The 24,024-nt window shown below is 46.9% G+C and overlaps 1 protein-coding gene across 2 annotated transcripts in view; it reads left to right on the plus strand.

Annotated features, from left to right (window-relative positions):
* The first annotated feature begins 1,597 nt into the window (after nucleotides 1-1,597).
* The window catches only part of LOC137430104 (zygote arrest protein 1.S-like), a 41,396-nt gene continuing 18,969 nt past the window's right edge, over nucleotides 1,598-24,024 (plus strand). Inside the window, exon 1 of one of the 2 annotated variants that reach the window (XM_078780224.1) lies at nucleotides 1,598-1,964. In XM_078780224.1, coding sequence (XP_078636350.1) covers nucleotides 1,746-1,964 — 219 coding nt within the window. In that variant the 5' untranslated portion in view covers nucleotides 1,598-1,745. The remainder of the gene's footprint in view (nucleotides 1,965-24,024) is intronic. The other variant, XM_078780223.1, reaches the window with a different exon arrangement.

The following is a 24,024-nucleotide window of genomic DNA, read 5'->3' on the forward strand; positions in this document are numbered from 1 at the left end:
AAAGCACCCTTGCTCCAAAGGTCCAACGCAGGGCTGCACAGAGCAAACGAACTCCACTTGACCAGGGACAGGAAGGACTCCTTTGAACTCCACTCGACTCGACTCTCTGCGGGAGTGCTGGCAGCCAAGTGCCAATTGTTCAGTGCCAACTGTTCAACGAACTGTCTCAACTCTGTGTGCTCGGTGTGCGAACGAACTCTCCACCAACTGCGAACTGCTCCGAACTGCGTGTGCTGCCGTGTCGTGTGTCACGAAATGGCGTCCGACCGTCGCATATATCTCTCGCCGATGACGTCACATTGGCGCACTCCTCAGCCAATCATAGCCTCCCAACTCGCCGGCTCGCCCCGGCCACGCCACGCCCTCTGCGGCATGCTCCACTCTCGCTCACCGACCCCCGCGGTCCTTGCGTTATAACACGTGCCAGGCGAGGCCCGTAGGCCCTGGAGGTGTAAACGGTGGCGGCCCACCGTGGCGGTGGTTTTGGCCTGGTTTCCTGTCCGTTTGTTCCTAAGTCATTGTCAGGGAAAGGAATTATTTAATGTTGCGCTAAGGACCTAACTAATGTTTATGTGGTTTGCAGTGCCATAATGGACAAAGGTTTGACTACTAGGTGAGACTCACAGGGGCGTTACCTTTAATCCCTCACTATTTAACACTCGAACCTCCAGGTAGGTCCACAACCATACATCTTACCCCGACAAACGCCTAAACATCAATAACTTATTACATGTAGAGTCCCTGTCACGACAGCCGAATACCTACCTATTCAGATCTACCTAGCTCTAGATGTTGCTCTACCCAATTCATAACAATATATATATATACATACATATATATATATATACATACATATATATATATATATATACATACATATATATACATACATATATATATATACATACATATATATATATACATACATATATATACATACATATATATATATACATACATACATATATATACATACATATATATATATACATACATACATATATATACATACATATATATATATATACATATATATATATACATACATATATATACATACATATACATACATACATATACATACATACATATACATACATATATATATATATATATATATATATATATATATATATATATATATATATATATATATATATATATATATATATATATATATATATATATATATATATACACACACACACACATTGAAAAGGGGGCCGATGGGATATCCATAAAACTATATAGGTCTCCCACACGCTTTCAAAAAGTTTAGGACCGCCTTGCACAACCGAGGATGCTTCTGGTTTAAATGACCAAAAATGACGGGCAGGTCAGACCCCCAGACCCCCAGACCCCCCCGACCCCCCCTCCCCTACCCTACCCTACCGATTTTAAATAGGATCAACCTGGGTCCGTCATATTAGCGGCATATCATAAATAAGTGAGATAAATGGGGTTAAGTAGTACCTCGTCATGGCGGTTGAATATTTAATGAGGTGATTGGACACGCACACCTCGTACACAGCTCAGCTGTGAGTAGTTTCGACGCGGATAAATTAATCAGAGGCGACGTGTAACCTTTCAACATTTTAACAACAATACGTTTTGTGGGGAATGGCGAGAAACAGGACCAAGTCATGTTGAGCTGCGCTGTTTATAGTTCTCGAGAACGGTTCTGACGAGATATTGCCGTTATCCGTTCACAGAAGACGTCCATCTAGCTCAATTAAGCACCTTCCATGGAGGACTTCGGGTCTTACCATCCTTGCTGTTACTTTCCGGGCAAAGTGCCCTGGAGGCGTCGCGGCGATGCTCGGGGGGCGCTCGGTACATGGGTCGCTCCTCCGTGGGCAAATCCTCCGTGGGTTAACTCGCCCTGGATTAGCCCTCCCTGGGCTGCCCCGTTCCCAGCACTATGGCGACCTCCTCTTGGGAGAGGCAAGGATGTTGGGGTGCAGGTACGTGTGTCGCAACGAGATGGTGTTGGGCGAACGCAATACTCGCACCACCAGAAAGGTGTTTTTCGTCAATTGAGGTTGTTTATTGATTATGTAATAGTTTTCTTACAAAAGTACTACAACGCACGACCAGGCCATTGGGCCCCGTAGGCCTGTACGCAACTGTTGCCAACCTATGGCTGTTTGTCGGTGCTGTCATTTTAAAATGATGGTCGAGGAAGGAAGCAGCACGTGCGGTATCATTTCAATATCTTTGGTATGATTCGGACGGGATTTGAACCACAGACCTCCAGAATCGGGCTCTGCACGCTCGAACCCAGTGGTTCCAAACCTTTTTTTTCTGTCGTTTCCCCCTTCAACCAGTTCAACCGTCCGGACTCCCCCCCCCCCCCCCCAACCCCTATATATATATATATATATATATATATATATATATATATATATATATATATATATATATATATATATATATATATATATATATATATATATATATACACACACACACACACGTCATGCTACCAGATTATTGTACCAGATGCTCAAATTATGGATTTAGAGTTCTACCTGCAGCATTAAAGTACCAACCCTGTACCTCCATAAAATAGCAGGGTTGGTCAAATTGGGCAATTACAAATGCATGAAAGCAAAAATTTAAATATTCATGTGTTACCCAAAATCAAGTTTTTCAACTTTTCATGCCAGGAAATCTAGAAAATTTCGCAAAAAATACCAAACAGTAATTTACAATCGGAATCAATTTCTAGGGTTCTAAAGGTTTTTTCAAGCATGATGTTGGACAAGTAAAGTAAATAAAAGTACCATAAGAGTTATTGGCCGAGTGCCATTTTTTTTTGGCACCTTGCCAATATTCTGTATTTTTCTCTTTTTCCTAGCAAATAAGTTGTGACCAGCACTGATTTTAATTGGAATTTATGGGAAACAAACACGCTCATGTTTCTTCTACTTCTGCTGTATTTATTATGTACAGCATAATCTGCATTGAATCTTCAAGCATAATCTGCATTGCAACTGTGCACAAATACTGTAAATCCTCGCCCCCCCCCCCCCCCCCCCACATCTGTACGCTAGCCCAAGCTGTCATGCCAAAATATCAAGGCAAAATGACGAGTAGGCCTACATGTATAGAATTTTCACACATGTTTGGTGAAGCACCATTTACAAGAAGTATGTGCACAAGGCTTGACTTATCCATGAAGGACAATAAATGCATGTGGCATCATACTACTTACACTTGAAAACCCCACGGGATATTAAGTTGGCCGCCAGAAGTGTGATTCAAAGCTCGTCATTGTCTTGAGCCTAATTCACAATACATACAATTACAGCATTGTTCAGTAAACGATATTCTTTGTCCAGTATATGAATAAAATATCATGCACACTGGATGCACAGCACTGAGCAGCATGCACAGGTCTTATCAATTGCACAAACTATAATGACTGGCTCAATCATTTTCAGTCATGAGTCAACAAAATGAATCAGATCGTCATATAAGTAGTGGACAGGTCACAACACCCCTGTTCTGCGATGGCCGGCCGGCTTACAGTGAGAGCAGGTTGGCCTGGCACGCTTGCCACCAACAGCAGCAGAGTCACCAGATGGCCAATAAAGGTATATTTCTGGCGGTTTATTGCTGATAAACGATCAATCCGGAAGCGAAAACAGTCTGGCACCCCGCTCTGCTCACCAAGCTCTCCTCCTTTGGTATCCATGGAAATCTCCACGCATGGCTGGCGGACTTCCTCTATAGTCGTAGTCAACGTGTGGCCCTGAATGGGTTTCTCTCATCTCCCCTTCCTGTTCAGGCTGGAGTTCCCCAAGGCAGTGTTCTGGGCCCTGTGCTTTTTCTGGTCTTCATCAATGATCTCTCTGACTCTTGAAAATCCTCTCTATCTCTTTGCTGATGACTCCCCTCTGCCGCTCCATTCCTCATCCCTCAGACCGGCAGTCTGCAACCTCCTCAGTCTCTGCAGACCTGGACAAAATCACAGACTGGGCAAACAAGTGGAACATGTCTTTCAATCCTGACAATTCTCACACTCTTACGATGTCTCTCCGAAAAGACCGACTGGACAACCCTCCCATCTACTGTCTGAATAATCCTCTCCAAGAAGTTCTGTCACTCAAGCTTTTGGGTCTCACTATCTGCCATGATCTTTCCTGGGAAAACCACATTTCCAAGCTGGCCTCCAAAGCCAAAGCCAGTCGCCGACTGGGCATCCTCCGTCGTGTGAAGTCCTTCCTTGGCACACCTGAGCTCCTCACCACATACAAGGCTTTCATCCGCAGCTCAATGGAGTACTGCTCTCCCCTCTGGGCTGGTGCTCCTGCCTCACACCTAGCTCGTCTTCACGCTGTTGAAACCAAAGCGTTCAGAATCATTTGAATCTCCCGCGATGACGCTATCTCCGAGGGCCTTTCACTTACTCACCGCAGGCAGGTTGGTGGTCTTTCCGTCTTCTACCGACTCCTCTCCGGCCTTGCTCCCCCATCTCTCTCTGGGCTCTGTCCCCCAAATATTCCTACAGGTCACACAAGATCTGCCTGCAACCCTCTTATGGTTAAACTGCCAAAATCAAGACTCTCTGCTCACCTTCACTCCTTCATTCCTCTTTTCTCCCGCCTCTGGAACAAACTCCCTTGCTCTCTTCAATCCCACTCCTCCCTCCAGGTCTTTAAAACGGCTGTTCACCACCATCTCTTATCTTCCCCAATCCAAAACCTTGATCTTTTCTACCCCCGCTAATTTCACCCCAAATCCACTTTTTTTAGGTGACTTTTGTCTTCTTTCCTGGAAGTCCTTGGTGTCCTTGCGTTTTATGCCTATCCTGCCTCCCCCCAGGCCCTCTCCCTCCCACACATCTCCCGATGTCCCTGCTCTCAAATGTTGTGTTTGTGTGCTTCCTCCCCTTCTCTCCCCATCTTGTCGACCGCTCCCCTTTTTATATACTTTGTTTGCTCGTTTGTTTGATTTGTTTGTTTGATAAATGTTAGCTCTTTCACGAGCCTCGACTCTGTATACCAAAAAAAATAAAATGGGGGAAACGCCGCGCCGCCTTTCAACGGCGTTTATACGCAGTAGGTGTTTAGCGCATCTGGTACAATAATCTGGTAGCGTGACATTATATTTATTTATATATATATATATATATATATATGAACAGGTAAAAAAGTAGCCAAAACACAATTTATTCACTAAATAACAAAAATATAGCAACACACACACCTACACATACATACAAACCTACAAGTTTCCCCCCTGGAATCCTAAAATTTTTCCTCAGGTTGGGAAATGCTGCTCTAACCACTACACCCAGGGTGATCAGGTCTGAGTTTAAAAAACAAAACAAAAAAAAAACAGACAATTACCCTTTAGAATCCTTTAGCATTATCCTTTAGAACCCATTACAATTACCCCTTAGATCCATTTAGAAGTACCTGTTATGATCGTATTCAGTGACCCTACACCATGATCGTGCCAAGTCTCACTGCCGCTTTATTGAATCTCGTGAGTGTAGGAAAAGTACAACAACATTTACAACTCGATGGTATTCATAGAATACTGTTATGTCTGGCAGGTAGTGATATGTAGAGCTGAATAGGTAACATGCTTCATGTGTTGCGGTAAGGAAAACTACCTGTAATAAGTTCATGTGTAGGCGTTTGTCGGGTTAAGATGTATAATTGTGAATCTACCAGGAGGTTCGTGTGTTAAGTAGTGTAGGGATTAATGAGTAGCGCCCTTGTATGTCTCACCTGGTTAGCCAAACCGTTGTCCCTTTTGGCACTGCACACCACTTAGACATGAGTTAGGACCTTCAGTACAACACTAAGTAATGCCCTCCCCTGACATGACTGGGGAAGAGACCAGGCCAGGACACCGCCGATAATGGCTGCCGCCATTTACACCTCCGACAGGCCTATCCACCTTGAGTACCACGCCCAGGAGGGCTGTGCTCGTTTGGCACGAATGGACGCGGGAGGCGCGAAGCGGGTCGACAGAGGGCGGGAAGTTATGAGGCTGATTGGTTGGCAGCGCGCCAGGGCTGACGTCACGGGCCGGCAGATTAACGAGCGCCGAACGCCATTTGTCAGTTGAGAGTTGGATCCCGAGTAGGACTGGGAGTTGAGTAAGTTCGACTTTTCGTGTGCAGAGCTGAGTCACGAGCGCCGAACGCCATTGGGGCAGTTGGTTTTGATCCAGAGAATTGAGTTCGCAGAGACGAGGACTGTGGTTCGAGTGAGTGAGTTGCGCAGCACGAATTGGGTTTTGAGAAGCGAGTTGGAAGGGCGAGACGTGCAGTCACACCTGCGTTCTCTCCATTCCTGTCTTTCCGTGCTTCGTGTGGAGATCGACCTCGTGTGAGCCGCTGGCCTGCGTTGGACTTGTGGCACTTGGAGTGAGGGACCTCATGGTGTGCGATCGGGGCTTGTGGTGCTTGGAGCGAGGCCTCGTGGTGTGCGTTCAGGGCCGAACGGAGTGGTGTTGGATGGCAGCCAAGACAGGACGACAAAGACGAGATAAGGCCGCATCCGCGAATACACTTTACATAACGGACGTGTTGTTTTGGTATTCATATTCCCTCATCTTGTCTCTGATATCTGTGTGTGTGGGAACCCAAATTAGGCATTAGGTTTATCGTCACATTTTCCTGTCCATGCTCTTTCATTTAATAAACCCTTGCATTCTTTTTGTACATATACCTGAACGCAGTTTTTCTGGGTGATTAATTTAATAGATAAGGCTGCAGGGCTCTCGTCGCCCCCCCCTCCATCCCGCGTGCTTGGGTAGCTTTGGTTTCGGAGTCCGCCATTGAGTTTCCGCCTCAGGCTAAGGCCTTCGTGATCGGCATCCACGACCGCCTGATATTAGTTTCGGCGGTTGCGCGACATTTGGTGTCAGGAGTGGGATTGAACCCTTAAAAAAAAAAAAAAAATTGGTGTTGGTGTGGAGAATTGGGAAACAAAATTTTTTGTAGTCGAGGCGGAGGAATTTGTATAGTCGATTGGACATACGGAGCACGATATCGCGTCTTCGACAAATTTAAATTTTGCTTTTGGAATTAAAATAAATATGTGCGTGGGAAACGACCTTCCAAAAAGCGGATGTCGGAGGTGGACGAAATGGAGGTGCGTCGCGAGGCTTCTGTCAGTTTAGGAAGTGAGTTGGAAATAGAGGGGGTAGAGGGCAGTGTCGGAGCGCTCCCCGCCGTTGGGACGGCCCCGATGGATTTCCAGGCCTTTTATGAAAACATAATGAAGGCAATGAATGTTCAGACTGAGCACAGTGAACAAACCAGTGCAGATATTCGGGAATTGAATGGCAAAATTGGGGGGCTGGAAAACACAATGGGTAAAGATATGGGAGAAATGAAAAACAAAATGGGGGCTCAGAGTGAGCGCAGTGAGCGACTAGAAAACAAAATTGATGGGTTGGATGGAAAAATGGACTCTTGAAGGGAGAGATGAAGGAAATGAGTGACCAAATTAATGAATTAAAAGGGGAAATGAATGCTCAGAACGAGCAATTGGAGAACAAAATTAATGCCCAAACCAAAAACATGGAGGGGCAAATGGATAGATTAAAGGAGGGATTGAAAGAACAAATTGAAGGGATGAAAAATAAAATTGTTGGATTGGAGGGAAAAATGAAAGGGATGAATGAACAAATGAATGAAAAATTGGAAGGAAAAATTGGGGAAATGGCACAGCAGCTGGGGGAACGAATTGATGGCATAGAAGGGAGGGTGCAAAACCAAATTACGGGCAGACTGGGGAAATTTGAGGGTAAAGTAACTAAAAAAGGGGAGATGGGTGAATCGATACGGACAGAATTCGTGTCAAGAACAGAGGAGGGTGTGACCCAGGCTGTCCGAATGGGGGAAAAGTTGGGGGGTCGAATTGATGAAGCAAATGGAGACCTGGAAGGCTATCGGGGCCGGGTGGGTGCCAGAATGCGACAGAGTGAGGAATGGGGACTGCTCAAACAACAAGGGGGCGAATTGGCCGAGGAGGTAAAAGGGTTGGAAGCCCGCATAACAGAGCAGGAGCAGGGGTTATTTTTTTATATATTTTTTTTGTATACTGAATCGAGGCTCGTGAAAGAGCTAACATTTACTTCACAAACAAACCAACCAGACAAACAAAATATATAAAAAGAGGGAGCGGAAGACAAGATGGGGAGAGAAGGGGAAACACACAAACACAACATTTGAGAGCAGGCAGATGTGTGGGAGGGAGAGGGCTTGGGGGGGAGGGGGGGGGAGGCGTGGGAAGGGGGGGGGGGGGAGAGAAGTATAAAACACAAGGACACCAAGGACTTCCAGGACAGAAGTTGGTACTTCAAAAAAGTGGAATTGGGGTGAAATTAGCCGGGGTAGAAAAGATCAAGGTTTTGGATGGGGGAAGATAAGAGATGGTGGTGAACAGCTGTTTTAAAGACCTGGAGGGTGGAGTGGGATTGAAGAGAGTGAGGGAGTTTGTTTCAGACGTGGGAGAAAAGAGGAATGAAGGAGTGAAGGTGAGCAGAGTGTCTTGATTTTGGCAGTTTAACCATGAGGGTTTTTTTTTTTTTTTTTTGTATACTGAATCGAGGCTCGTGAAAGAGCTAACATTTATTTCACAAACAAATCAACCAGACAAACAAAATATACAAAAAGAGGGAGCAGAAGACCAGATGGGGAGAGAAGGGGAAGCACACAACCACAACATTTGAGAGCAGGAAGTGTGGGAGGGAGAGGGCTTGGGGGCAGGAGGCGTGGGAAGGGGGGGGGGGGGGTGGGAGAAGTATAAAACACAAGGGGACCGAAATTAGCGGGGGTAGAAAAGATCAAGGTTTTGGATAGGGGAGGATAAGAGATGGTTGTGAACAGCTGTTTTAAAGACCTGGAGGGTGGAGTGGGATTGAAGAGAGTGAGGGAGTTTGTTCCAGAGGCGGGAGAAAAGAGGAATGAAGGAGTGAAGGTGAGCAGAAAGTCTTGATTTTGGCAGTTTAACCATAAGAGGGTTGCAGGCAGATCTTGTGCGACCTGTAGGAATATTTGGGGGACAGAGCCCAGAGAGGGCTGGGGGGGGGCAAGGCCAGAGAGGAGTCGGTAGAAGACGGAAAGACCACCAACCTGCCTGCGGTGAGTGAGTGAAAGGCCCTTGGAGTTAGCTTCATCGCGGGAGATTCCAATGATTCTGAACGCTTTGGTTTCAACAGCGTGAAGACGGGCTAGGTGTGAGGCAGGAGCACCAGACCAGAGGGGAGAGCAGTATTCCATAGAGCTGCGGATGAAAGCCTTGTATGTGGTGAGGAGCTCAGGTGTGCCAAGGAAGGACTTCGCAAGACGGAGGATGCCCAGTCGGTGACTGGCTTTGCAGGCCAGATTTGAAATGTGGTTTTCCCAGGAAAGATCATGGCAAATAGTGAGACCCAAAAGCTTGAGTGACAGAACTTCTTGGAGAGGATTATTCAGAAAGTGGATGGGAGGGTTTTCCAGTCGGTCTTTTCGGAGAGACATCGTAAGAGTGTGAGATTTATCAGGATTGAAAGACATGTTCCATTTGTTTGCCCAGTCTGTGATTTTGTCCAGGTCTGCAGAGAGTGAGGAGGCTGCAGACTGCTGATCTGAGGGATGAGGAATGGAGCGACAGAGAGTAGAGTCGTCAGCAAAGAGATAGAGAGGATTTTCAAGAGAGTCAGAGAGATCATTGATGAAGACCAGAAAAAGCACAGGGCCCAGAACACTACCTTGGGGAACTCCAGCCTGAATAGGAAGAGGAGATGAGAGAAACCCATTCAGGGCCACACGTTGACTACGACCAGAGAGGAAGTCCGCCAGCCATGCATGGAGATTTCCATGGATACCAAAGGAGGAGAGTTTGGTGAGCAGAGCAGGGTGCCAGACCGTATCGAAGGCACGTGAAATGTCAAGGGAGACGGCTCTAATTTCCTGTTTGGCGTTGAGGACCTCCATCCATTGTTGAGAAAGCAGAAGCAGCATGTCCAGAGTAGAGTGGCCAGGTCTGAAACCAAATTGATGATCAGAGATCAAGCCATTGGAGAAGAGGAAAGATTTCATATCTGAAGCAATGATGGATTCCATGACTTTGCTGATAATTGGGAGAAGGCTGATTGGTCTGTAGTTGCTGGGATCTGTTTTTGCACCTTTTTTGTGCAAAGCGGTGATGTTGGCTGATTTCCAAGCAGATGGCAGATGACCTTGAGCAAAAGAGGGTGAAGAGAACAGAAAGAGGGAGTGAAAGAGCGGAAGCACATGATTTTAGGACCCGTGGGCTGATGCCGTCAGGACCAGTTGCAGAGTCGAGGGTTGACAGAAACTTTTCCACCTTGTCAGGAGGAAAGGACACAGAGTCCAGGAGCAGCTGGGTACGACTGGGTACGGTGGGTACAGAGAGGGATGGGTTTGGGACACAAGATTTAGAGGCAAACACAGAGTTGAGGCATTCAGCTTTTTCACGTGCTGAGTCAGCCGTTAAGCCGTTTGAGGTGAGGGAGGGGATGGAGGGGGAACAAACACCAGAAACAGATTTGACCAGACGCCACCAGGATTTGGAAGAGGGAGACAGATAAGAGTTTGGTCTTGAGAACGGTGAGATATTGTTTCCTGGCTCTCCTGAGGGTGGACACACACTTGTTTCGGGCTTTGTGAAAGGAAATGAGATTTCCTTCCGTTGGATTTGCTTTCCAGGAGACGAAAGCAAGTTGTTCCAGGGCAACAGCCTCACCACAAGATCCCATGTACCATGGACGGGAGGAAGGGTATGACAACTGAAGATGAGATGGGATAAATCTGTGCATGAGAGAGAGCAATTTACTTTGAAAGAATTCCCAGGATGAGTTGATGTCAGAGGCGGTAGAGATGGGAGACCAGTCCAGATGATTGATGGCTGCTTGAAGACCGTGCCAGTTGGCCTGAGTGAAATGCCAGACTCGTCGACGCTGAGGCGGCTCTCTGAGAATGGTCAGAGAGATGTCCACTTTGACAAGCACATGATCAGATGAGCCGATTGGAGCAGAAGAAGAGCATCAGACATTTTCAGGGAAGTTTGTCATAACCAAATCCAGAAGAAAAGATGCTCCGTTGACTGAGATCCGGGTCGGGAAATTGACAGATTGTGTCAGTCCCAGTGAGTCGCAGAAGTCCTTTGCTGAAGAGCCATGGCTGGTGAGAGAGGTACCCACACCCAGCCAACTGGCATGGTGACAATTGAAATCACCACATATGAGGAAGAGAGTTGGGATGGGTAGATAGAAGTTGGTCCATATTATCAGACAGCGAGATGTAGATGGTCATCGCTGTTTGGTGGACGGTACAACACACATGAACAAAAGGTGGGAGCGAAGGGGAAGCCGTAGCCAAAGGTATTCCTGGGGGTGAGGTGGAGAGAGGGCAGTGGAGGCCGAGTGAGGAAGAGTTTTTTATAAAGATAGCAACCCCACCTCCAGGACGAGGCTCAGGTCTATCATACCGGAGGAGGGAGTAACCTGGGAGAGATACCAAGGCATCAGAGACATCATGAAGGAGGAAAGTTTCTGTTAAGCAGATCACATCTGGTTTGTCAGAAGCAACCTGTACGGAGAGATCAGTCAAGTTTGAGCGAAGGCCCCGGATGTTTGAGGTCCATACCGTTAATGAAGAGGAAGGGGGAGCATCGGGTCCAGAACAGTGGGGGGAGGGGTAGGGTAAGATGTGGAAGAGGAGGAAGAGGTAGGGAGAGCTGCTGAAGGTGTCAGATTTCAGAATAGCTTGGAGAAAGGGAAGAATGGGGCGGACAAAAGGTTTGATGGAGATTGGGTGAGGCACAGTGAGGTGTTATTTGAGGAGGGGGAAGAGCGAGGCAGAAGGTTGGGGGAGATTAAGGTGAAAGTTGGAAGGGGGAAGAAGCAGGGAGGATGCTTTGAGGAGGAGGGGTGAGAGGGGATTCTAGGAGGGGAGGAGCGAGGGAGAGTCTTGGAGGGGAGGGGTGTGGGGGGAGTTTAGGAGGGAGGGCAGGGAAGGGGCAAGGGGGGAGATTTGAAAGGGATGGGTGATGGGGAGGATTTGGAGGGGAGGGGTGAGATTGGATTTTGAAAAGTGTACGATTCATGGGAAACTAACATTTTTTGCAAAATGAGTTTGAGACCGAGTCAAAAATATGTTTGAGGACACTGAAGGAGGGGTGGAGTTCTGGATAGTTTAGGGAATGTAGAAAGGAGGAACTGTAAGAGATGGTATTATATATATTTTTTGGAATGAATAGATTTGGTGAGCAAGACGAAAGCATCCTTTTGTAGGAAAAGAAGAAAAGGGTGTTATAATATATGAGAGAAAATAGTTGTTCAGGGGAGAGATTATACATTTCTAACCACGTGATCATGAACGAAGAACGAACGAACAAAAAAGAACAACAAATAAACGAATAAGACCTGGGAAGGAAATATTTTTGGGGTTTTTTTTTTTTTGAGTAGAGATATTAAACAAGGAGGTATGGGGTGAACGACTGGGAATGAAACAGAGAACGAAAATAAATGCAGCGCATTCGACGAATCGCTGAGAAAAACAAAACCACAAGGTCAGACAGTACGGTAGCCAAGCCTACGAGTACTAGGCCGCAGAATACTCTATACGCATTAACTGACAATTGTGTATACATGTACGAAAAATTAGCACCGAAAGTTTTCCAAAAGATACGCTATAGGTACACACACCGAAAGATAGATACAGTCTCGACAAAAACAATTGAGAAGGATCACTTAGCTTCGAAAGCGTGAGCGCATGGAACAGCTTCGAAAAGACGTGACCTCGCCGTGATCTCGCGAGATCTTCCGGGGTTAATTGAGAAAGGCCTGTGGGGGCCCCAATTGGATAATGAAAGGGTGAGTGATTTGATGCAAAAGCGACTGGGGACCTGGGACAGTCCCATGGAGGTAGAGGTTGACCAGGCCCAAAGGAGTTTGGGGGATGAGGTGAGTTGGTCTGAGGAGGTGGTTGAGGTGACCAAGGGGACCCTCACCGTGCACTCTGATTGGGCAACGGAGGCTCCAAAATTGGACAACCAGTTGGGGGAGTGTGTTGGCTCCAGGCTGGATTTGGATCTTAGAGGATCGGGAGATGGAGCCTCTGGAGATTTGGTCCCCGTAGGGAATTTGTACCAGTTGCAGGGAGGGGCAGAACAACCTGTGGTAGAGGTTACCTGCAGCTGTGGCGATTGGACACCTGGGGCCAAAATTTCAAAAAGGAAATTTAAAATAAAATGGGAAATTGATTTGGAGCAGCCTTGGTTGGAGTTGGTCCCCAGGCTGTGGAATTTGGACAAGGAGAGGTCATTGGTGATGGCCTCGGGAAAAAGTTGCCCCTTTCAAAATTTGGGGATGCCAGCCAGCTGGGGGGCTGTGTTGGCGAGATTTGGACGTGGGGTCCAGCCATGGGTGGAATTGTACGACCTGGGCCCCACGGGGGGCCTGATGTCGTGACCACCCAGGCATGTGGCCTAACACCCTCTCCCTGAGACTTTGGGACAGCCAGCATGTGGAGACCTGACATGCTGTGTTGGTCTATGGACGTGGGTCAAACAGAATGGACAGGAATGAGACAGCCTGCTGGAAAACCATTGGGGCATCTGTGAAACATGATGGTGAGAATGACTCTCCACAGATGCTCCATTATGATTTATGGACTCTCGGGTTGGGAAGAGAGCCATGGGGTTGATGGATCGGAAGATGTGTAATGAGCCGAGCATATGGGCCATGCTCGGCTGGCATGTGTATGGCAAAGCATCTTTCTTTGGTTGAGATAAGTGAAATGTGAAAAATGTTTGGCATGGGTAATCTGTGGGGCTAGATGCAAATTTAAGGGTGAATTTTGTGAAGAGAAATGGTGGACATTGTTTTGTGACGCCTTTATTGATCCAGGTGTGTTAGACCAAAGTGTGGGAGGCTGTGATAAAATTGACAGGGTAGCAGGACACAGCTTTCAACTGGTTGCGGGGGCGACTGTGCTGATATTTGGGACACGGAGTCATGGGGATGTAGTTGTGTAGTTGGGGGTCACCGTCGTGCTATGGGTGTCCGAGGTGTGTGGACCATGTCTTCTGGGTGGGTCTCCTGGTGGAGCATGGCTGTCGACTGGACCTTGGTGTGGTCAAGTGTGGGAGCACTGGGGGGGGGGGGCTGCAGTTCTGTAGTCGGACTGGGGGATGATGTGGAGGTGCAGGGGACGTGGCTGTAGGGATGCCACGCACTGCGACCGTGCCCCCCCAGGGCCAAGGTTGTGAGTGCGGTAGTGTGTTTTTGGCAGCAGGTGCTCACCACATTGGCCAGCTGGGGCTGGTGCAGCTGTGTTCCTCGCAGGGGGGCCAAAGGATGGATGGTGGGTCGCACCCTTATGAACGCTCGTGGGCCATGTTGGCGTTTGACTGCTCACCTTGTCCCGATGACCCTTGCACGGTAGAGGCGCAGAGCTGTCGTGGCCACTGGTAGTTGTATAGTGATCACCGTTGGATGCGGATCCACATACCTGCCAGTGTAGTGGGACAAAAGAGAAATTTGGTAAGCCCAAATGGAAATTTTGGGATTGTGAAGGGTGGATTGCACTTTGGACTAGACCAACCGGAAGTTACCTGTGCATCAAGGTAGAGGTAAGGCCTTGATGGTTACTGTCCCAGGCTTCAGGACTTCCTTATGGAAATTTTGGGGACATGTAGTTTGGAGTTGGGAGGCGGGTGAGAGTGATGACATGGCCGGTGAGAGGATGGAATGGGGGCCACACAGTGTCTTGTGGGTGGTGTATTTTTGTGTCGTGGTTATGTGTTTCTATGTTGTCGTGAGGTTGGAGGAAATGGAGGAGTGGTGATTATTGTGCTTTTGGAAATGGAAATGTGTAATGGCAAATGTGAATGGGATTTCACATGCAGCAGGCCATGGCAAACCTTGTAACATCTTTTGTACCATCTTCTGCTTGGAATTGTGCTGAGTTGTGTTGAGATTTGAATGGCAGCGGGGGAGGAAGTGTGTTTTGGGGTCTTGTGGGTTGGGAAGGTGTGTGTGTCTGCAGGTACGGATCAAGCTCTGAGGAGCGATGCCTGCGGCCCCCCCTCTGCGGCAATTACTCCTGGCTGCCGGTGGTATCTGGAAATTGTAGCTCGTCAGTGGAGGGTCTGGTTGGGCGCCATGGGGTGAGAGTCCCCCGGTGACCCGTGTAGCTGCGTGGAAGCAGGAGGCCACGGAGGAGCCTGGTGTGTGGAGACCCTCACCGGCGGGGTAACGGCAGAAAGGGGCTGTTGGGCTGTCACGGGCCAAGAGGTAAAGGGGGGGGGGGGCAATGAACTTGTAAGTCGGTTGACTTGTTTTTGGGACTGCGGGCACCACAGCCTGAAGCGCCCCCACCATTTTTTGTGCAGTACTTCCTCACTGCCTAGTTGAGGAATGTACACATGTGAATGACATCAATGCCATGGTCCTGCAGGGGGGCGCAGTGAAATAAGTGCTTTGTTGATTTTTGAAATGCAGTAATGAGTGGTGTAATAAGAATGAGTGGTTAAGGGGTTTGTGTTGCATGAATGTGGGTGAAATCCACCAAGCCATGTCACTCACCTGCAACATCTGGACAGGGCCCGTGGAAATTTGGGGGAGCATTGGGGATGGCCCCGCAGGTAAGGTTGTGTCTTGTGGCATCCACCGGGGGACGCGGTCTGTAGACCGGGGTATGTAAAAATGTTTAGAGTTTGTGAATTGTTGTAAGTTGGCTAAGGTTTGTGGATAAGGTAGGAGTTTTGAGTTTGTTTCCTCCCTCCGCAGGAACAATGAAGACCATTGTAAATACATGATTGCATGATTGCATGATTGTTAAGGGGTTTAGCTTGTTGAGGAAGTGTAGGTAAGTAGTCCGACTCACTTCCCACAGCCCTCCTGATTTATTTCATAGGTTAATTAAGTGAGACAGTAAGTGTTAAGGCTGGAATGGTAGCACCTGCAGTGAACCTTGCAGGAGCTACGGTTCCAAGGGGGGGGGGGGGGGGGTGTTATGTCTGGCGGGTAGTGATATGTGGAGCAGAATAGAGCTGAATAGATAACATGCTTCGTGTGTCGCGGTAAGGAAAACTACCTGTAATAAGTTCATGTGCAGGCGTTTGTCGGGTTAAGATGTATAATTGTGAATCTACCAGGAGATTCGTGTGTTTAGTGTAGGGATTAAGGAGTAGTGCCCTTGTATGTCTCACCTGGTTAGCCAAACCGTTGTTCCTTTTGGCACTGCACACCACTTAGACATTAGTTAGGACCTTTAGTACAACACTAAGTAACGCCCTCCCCTGACATGACTTGGGAAGAGACCAGGCCAGGACACCGCCGATAATGGCCGCCGCCATTTACACCTCCGACAGGCCTATCCACCTTGAGTACCACGCCAAGGAGGGCTGTGCTCGTTTGGCACGAATGGACGCGTGAGGCGCGAAGCGGGTCGACAGGGCGGGAAGTTACGAGGCTCTGATTGGATGGCAGCGCGCCAGGGCTGACGGCACGGGCCGGCAGATATTAACGAGCGCCGAACGCCATTTTGTCAGTTGAGAGTTGGATCCCGAGTAGGACTGGGAGTTGAGTGAGTTGGACTTTCCGTGCGCAGAGTTGTCACGAGCGCCGAACGCCATTGGGGCAGTTGGTTTTGATCCAGAGAGGAGTTCGCAGAGACGAGGACTGTGGTTCGAGTGAGTGAGTTGCGCAGCACGAGTTGGGTTTTGAGAAGTGAGTTGGAAGGACGAGATGTGCAGTCACACCTGTGTTCTCTCCGTTCCTGTCTTTCCATGCTTCGTGTGGAGATAGACCTCGTGGAGCCGTTCGCCTGCGTTGGACTTGGGCACTTTGAGCGAGGCACCTTGTGGTGTGCGATCGGGGCCGAACGGAGCGGTGTTGGACGGCTGCCAAGACAGGACGACAAAGATGAGATAAAGCCGTCTGCGAATACACTTTACGAATACACTTTATTCATATTCTCTCGTCTTGTCTCTGATATCTGTGTGTGGGATCCCAAATTAGGCATTAGGTTTATCGTCACATTTTCCTGTCCTTTTTCATTTAATAAACCCTTGCATTATTTTTGTACATATACCTGAATGCAGTTTTCTGGGTGATTAATTTAATAGATAAGGCTCCAGGGCTCTAGTCGCCCCCCCCCCCCCCCCCCCATCCCACGCGCTTGGGTAGCTTTGGATTCGGAGTCCTCCATTGAGTTTCCGCCTCAGGGGCTAAGGCCTTCGTGATCGGCATCTGCGACCGCCTGATATTAATTTCGGCGGTTGCGTGACAATACTTACCCTGCGCAGTCAACTTGTTGCGAGCCAACTTCTGTTTTTTTCCATGTAGCGGTTTTGGAGATGTAGAGGTGCAACATTTTTTGTTTTTTCCAAGATGGCGCCTGTACCACATGACCTATGATGTCATGATTATCATTAAAATATTCTAAAGGAGGAGGCACTCCTATGGTGAAAATTTCGTTTCCACCAGACCAAAAGTTGCTGAAATAAAAATTAATAATGATCGGATGGATGTGTTGTATTTGTCAAATTATGACGTCATAACGAAGGCACCGATGACATCATCATTAACATATCTTATTCCCCATGGGGAGTAGTTGACAATGAGCCAGGTCTCAATTTTTTTTCCATGGAGTGGTTTCAGAGATGTGGAGGTGAAGTTTTTCCAAGATGGCGCCCATACCACGTGACCTATGACGTCATAATAATCATTAAAATATTCTTCAGGAGGAGGCCCTCCTATGGTGAAAGTTTCATGTCAATCGGACCAACAGTTGCCGAGAAAATGTACTTTTAAAATGTAGACACGTCGGCACACGTACGCACCTGAATGCTTAACCTCGCTTTTCGCTTCGCGAGCGCAGGGTAACAACGAAGCTGGCTCCAGGATCATGACATGATCTGGTATCAACACATCTTTCCCTTTTAGCAAATATTTCTGGGATATCAAAGGTAAACAAGAACAATGATGAAGCAGAACAAGCAAGCATATGGCAATGCTTCTTTAGATAGTGTTGAGCATTGAATTCAAATCAAAACAATATAATTCGCTTGAAATCAGTCAATATAATTCACTTCAATTGGCAAAATACAATTCTAAGCTAATTTACCAGGTTATTAAAATGGCAGTCATCTTTGTGTTTAACACCACTTATTAGTAGGATGACAACTTTATATCTCCAATTAGTCTGGCAGGCTTATTGGAGATCCGAGTACTGCATCTCAGAAGCTGGTACAGGCATTTGCTCCTGCACCTGATGTTGCGCTGGCACCGGCTGGGTTGCTGGTCCTGTTTGCTCTCCTTGCGGTGGTCACTGTTCCAGCTCCTCGGTAGTCGACAACTTCTCCATTACAAGCCACCTAGCCTCTGCTGGGAAACACTCCTTGGTAGCCAAGAGATGTCGCCTGTTTCTTCGAAAGATTCGTCCATCAAGCTCCACCTCATATGATCTGGGACCCACCATCCGCACTATTCGGCCTTGGTCGTCTCAACGGCCGTTCTTCACACGTATGGTTTCCTTTTCTTTTAGTTCTGACAGCTCCTTGCCTTTGATAGATCGAGGCTCAGGGTGCTGCAACTCTGGCTTCCAAGCAATTTTTGAAAGGCGGGTTCGGAGCTTCCTTCCCATGAGTAGTTCCGCCGGTGACCATCTGTTTTGTAACAGGGCATCTCAGTAGGCTAACAGAGCTAAATATGGATCCTTTCCTCGCTCTCCAGCTTTCTTAAGTCTCTTCACAATCTTGACCACTCTCAGCCATACTATTCGAGTGGGGATAGTAGGGGCTTGACACGATGTGCCCAAACTGTCAGCTTCGTGAGAACTTCTTGAATTCAGCACTGGCAAATTGTGGTCCTCCATCACTCACCACTTTGCTTGGGATCCCTTGATGTCCAAAGATAGACTTAAGGTGGATGATGACCTCCCTGCTAGTCTCTGACGTTAGCAAGGCTACCTCAGGGTAGTTGGAGAAATAGTCCATCACAAGCAGATACGGCTTCCTGGCATAGTAAAATATGTCGCACCCCACGTTGACCCAGGCTTTATTTGGCATTTCATGCGGCTGCTGTGGTTCTGCACACTGAGCACTGTGGTGTTTGAAACACACATCACATTGGCTCATAGTGATCAATCTGACCATTCATGCCTGGCCAATAAATGGCCTCCCGTGCCTGTCGTTTTCACTTTTTCTTACCCAGGTGACCCTCGTGAATCCTGCCAAGCATACCACTGCGCATGCTGAAAGGAATAACGATTCGCTAGCCTTTCAGAAGAACTCGATCAACTTCACCCAGTTAGTCCTGAAATGTTGTGTAAGGCTTCGGACATGGCATACTCAGGTCTTTGATATAGCTGATCACCTGTTGGAAGATGGTATCCTCTGCAGTTACTGCTGCTAGCTCAGCCCACTTAGCCCCAGAAACTAAGATGCTCTTGGACCATGCAGACATTAAGTTTTACATCTTTCATTCTTCCTGCTCACTGCCTCTGACTGGGTGCAACCACCAGATGTTTTCCCAGTTTATATTGCCACTGCAGTTCACACTTTTGTAGACGTAGGAGAAGTCTTTGAAGGTGAGGCGGCGCTCCCCCAAGAGGTTTGCCTGCTCTTGCAATGAGAGGCTTATGATCTGTTTCTGCGATGACTTTCTGGCCATAAATGTATGCATGGAATCGTTCACAACCATACACAACACCAAGCATTTCTTTTTCAATCTGTGCATAATTAGTCTCTGCCACAGTCATTGACCTTGAAGCACAGGCAATGGATAGCCAATGTCCCTCCTGCAGAAGTACTGCTCCGAACCCATTCTTGCTGGCATCTGTCAGCACCTTGATTTGTCTTTGTGGATCATAGTACTGTAGCACAGGCTCCTTTATCAATAGCTGTTTAATGTCCTGCCACTCCTTGGCATGCTTGTGCTTCCACTGCCAATCTATCTTGTTCCAACAACGATCTGAGAGCAGTGGTGCGGGCTGACAGGTTAGGCAAGAACCTACCGACGTATGTCACCATCCCAAGTGCTCTTTGCAATGCATCTCTGTCTGAGGGTGTGGGCATCTTTGTGATTGCCTCCACCTTAGCTGGATCCGGTTGTACTGTTATTCGATCTCCAAGGTACATAATCTCATTCTGCCTGAAATAACACTTATCCAGGTTGAGGCAAAGTCCCACCTCCACTAAGAGATCCAGTACTGCCTCCAACCGTGCATGTTCCTCAGCTGTGCATCCCCACACAATCAAATCATCTATGAACACTCGACAACCTGGCAAATCTTCCAGTAGCTGGCAAAGTTTCTTGTGAAACACTTCTGGAGCAGACGAGATACCCATAGGCATGCGAAGATAACGATAACGCCCACATGGAGTATTGAAGGTTATCAATTTGGATGAGTGCTCATTTAATTTGATTTGATAGAACGATTCTGCTATGTCCATCTTCGTAAAGAACTGTGCTCCCACAAGCTCAAGATTTCCTCTGGTGGGCAGCTGGAAGTGCTCTCTTTGAATCTCTATTCAAGGCTTTGGGGTCAATGCACAATCTTATTTTCTCATTTGCCTTTTCTGTTATGACAAGTGAGTTTACCCACTCTGTAGGCTCACTGACCTTGATAAATCCTTCTTGCTCTTCTGTCAAGCTCTGCTCGGAGCTTCTCTCGGTGGGTGAAAGGCACATGCCTTGGTGCATGGATAACTGATTTTGCGTCCTCACGCGTTGAATAGAGTGCACACCCGGAAGGTATGCTCTTCCAGTAAACAGTAATGGGTGTGTCTGTTGCACCTGCTCCTTGAGTGTAGTTGCTCTTGACTGTGAGCATAAGGACTCTGTGGCTGCCGTGTGCACCCGTTTCACAAGACCCAGTCTGAGACGATCTTGGCACCCCAGTAGTGCAGGCTGGCCATCAGGAACAACTTCCACGTTGGTAGTGAATGAATGCACGTGGCATATACCTAGACTAGGTATGGGTTTGCCATTATATGCTTTGTCACTGGGCTCCACCTCAGATGTGGCTTGAGCTGCAGATGCTGATAGTCCCTATTACTTATAATAGTGGTGTCAGCTCCAGTATCAAGCTTGAAGCGTACCTGGCATCTGTTTATCACTACCGGCACGATCCAATCACTTTGTCCTTCTGAGTGAGACACAGCTGTCTTAGCTGGTGCTGATGTTACTGTCCCAATGAACAGATCTGTCATTGTCTTACAACTCCTGTTCAACCACATGGACAGTTCCTTTTTCCTTCACTCTCCTCTTAGAGCGACACTGTGCCTGAAAGTGATTTGGCTTGTTATAGAGTCGACAAAGCCTGCCATAAGCTGAGCAGTTATGTGCTGGGTGTTGCATACCACATTTTCCACAGTTACCCCCCTTTCTTATGGCTATGCTGCTATCAGCTTTTATGCCCCTGACTCCTGGTTCTATCTGCTTCCTGATTTTCTCTTTTCGCTTTGTGCCAAAGCAAGCATGTACCTGTGCAGAGTGCCGACTAGAGGACATAGCTCGAAGCTGCGTTTTGTTTGCCTCCGCTGCATGACAAATATCCAGTCTGCTGTAGGCTAAGGTTCTCTTCCCTCAAGTCTCTTCTTCACTCGTTCATCAGACACCCCAAACACGATCCTATCCCTGAGATTTTTCTCTGGTCCCCGTACTCAGTTGTCCAGCTGTGTTCGCAAATCCTTGACCCAGTTAAGTCTCACTGTCATGCTGACCACGTTGCCAGAACTTGTATCTTTCAAATGCCTCATTCCGTCGGGGCTCACTATGTATGAAACTTCTGGAAAACCGCTTCCCAATCATCTGGATCCTCTTCCGAAATATGAAGTTATTTTGAATATTCTGCGCTTCTGCACCAGCACAGTGCAGCAAAATGGCGACTTGCGTTTTCCTTGACTTTGGACAAGCTCTGCAGCAGCATGATACGTCAGAAAAAGCTGCTCCCAGTGCCTCCAATTCTCCACCACATTCCCTGTTGTAAAGGAGAAATTTTCCGGTGGTTTAAACATATTCATTTTGCCGAGATCATACAGTACGTGGCTTCTGAACTTCTGACACCATGTTGTGATCGTATTCAGTGACCTGACGCCATGATCGTGCCAAGTCTCACTGCCGCTTTATTGAATCTCGTGAGTAGGAAAAGAGTAAAAACAATGACAACAGGAAGCTGGCTCCAGGATCATGATGTATGATACAGTATCAACACAGTACCCTTTCAAACCCTTTAGAATTACCCTTTCAAACCCTTTAGAATTACCCTTTCAAACCCTTTAGAATTACTCTTTCAAACCCTTTAGAATTACCCTTTAGAACCCTTTAGAATTACCCTTTTGATCCCCTTAGAAATACCCTTTTGATCCCCTTAGAATTACCCTTTTGATCCCCTTAGAATTACCCTTTTGAACCCCTTAGAATTACCCTTTTGAACCCCTCAGAATTACCCTTTTGAACCCCTTAGAATTACCCTTTTGAACCCCTTAGAATTACCCTTTTGAACCCCTCAGAATTACCCTTTTGTACCCCTTAGAATTACCCTTTTGAACCCCTTAGAATTACCCTTTTGAACCCCTTAGAATTACCCTTTTGAACCCCTTAGAATTACCCTTTTGAACCCCTTAGAATTACCCTTTTGAACCCCTTAGAATTACCCTTTTGAACCCCTTAGAATTACCCTTTTGAACCCCTTAGAATTACCCTTTTGAACCCCTTAGAATTACCCTTTTGAACCCCTTAGAATTACCCTTTTGAACCCCTTAGAATTACCCTTTTGAACCCCTTAGAATTACCCTTTTGAACCCCTTAGAATTACCCTTTTGAACCCCTTAGAATTACCCTTTTGAACCCCTTAGAATTACCCTTTTGAACCCCTCAGAATTACCCTTTTGAACCCCTCAGAATTACCCTTTTGAACCCCTCAGAATTACCCTTTTGAACCCCTCAGAATTACCCTTTTGAACCCCTCAGAATTACCCTTTTGAACCCCTCAGAATTACCCTTTTGAACCCCTTAGAATTACCCTTTTGAACCCCTTAGAATTACCCTTTTGAACCCCTTAGAATTACCCTTTTGAACCCCTTAGAATTACCCTTTTGAACCCCTTAGAATTACCCTTTTGAACCCCTTAGAATTACCCTTTTGAACCCCTTAGAATTACCCTTTTGAACCCCTTAGAATTACCCTTTTGAACCCCTTAGAATTACCCTTTTGAACCCCTTAGAATTACCCTTTTGAACCCCTTAGAATTACCCTTTTGAACCCCTTAGAATTACCCTTTTGAACCCCTTAGAATTACCCTTTTGAACCCCTTAGAATTACCCTTTTGAACCCCTTAGAATTACCCTTTTGAACCCCTTAGAATTACCCTTTTGAACCCCTTAGAATTACCCTTTTGAACCCCTTAGAATTACCCTTTTGAACCCCTTAGAATTACCCTTTTGAACCCCTTAGAATTACCCTTTTGAACCCCTTAGAATTACCCTTTTGAACCCCTCAGAATTACCCTTTTGAACCCCTCAGAATTACCCTTTTGAACCCCTCAGAATTACCCTTTTGAACCCCTCAGAATTACCCTTTTGAACCCCTCAGAATTACCCTTTTGAACCCCTCAGAATTACCCTTTTGAACCCCTCAGAATTACCCTTTTGAACCCCTTAGAATTACCCTTTTGAACCCCTTAGAATTACCCTTTTGAACCCCTTAGAATTACCCTTTTGAACCCCTTAGAATTACCCTTTTGAACCCCTTAGAATTACCCTTTTGAACCCCTTAGAATTACCCTTTTGAACCCCTTAGAATTACCCTTTTGAACCCCTTAGAATTACCCTTTTGAACCCCTTAGAATTACCCTTTTGAACCCCTTAGAATTACCCTTTTGAACCCCTTAGAATTACCCTTTTGAACCCCTTAGAATTACCCTTTTGAACCCCTTAGAATTACCCTTTTGAACCCCTTAGAATTACCCTTTTGAACCCCTTAGAATTACCCTTTTGAACCCCTTAGAATTACCCTTTTGAACCCCTTAGAATT

Source organism: Myxine glutinosa, chromosome 6, assembly GCF_964187855.1.
Source record: "Myxine glutinosa chromosome 6, kmMyxGlut1.1, whole genome shotgun sequence".
Classification (NCBI taxonomy): Eukaryota; Metazoa; Chordata; class Myxini; order Myxiniformes; family Myxinidae; genus Myxine; species Myxine glutinosa.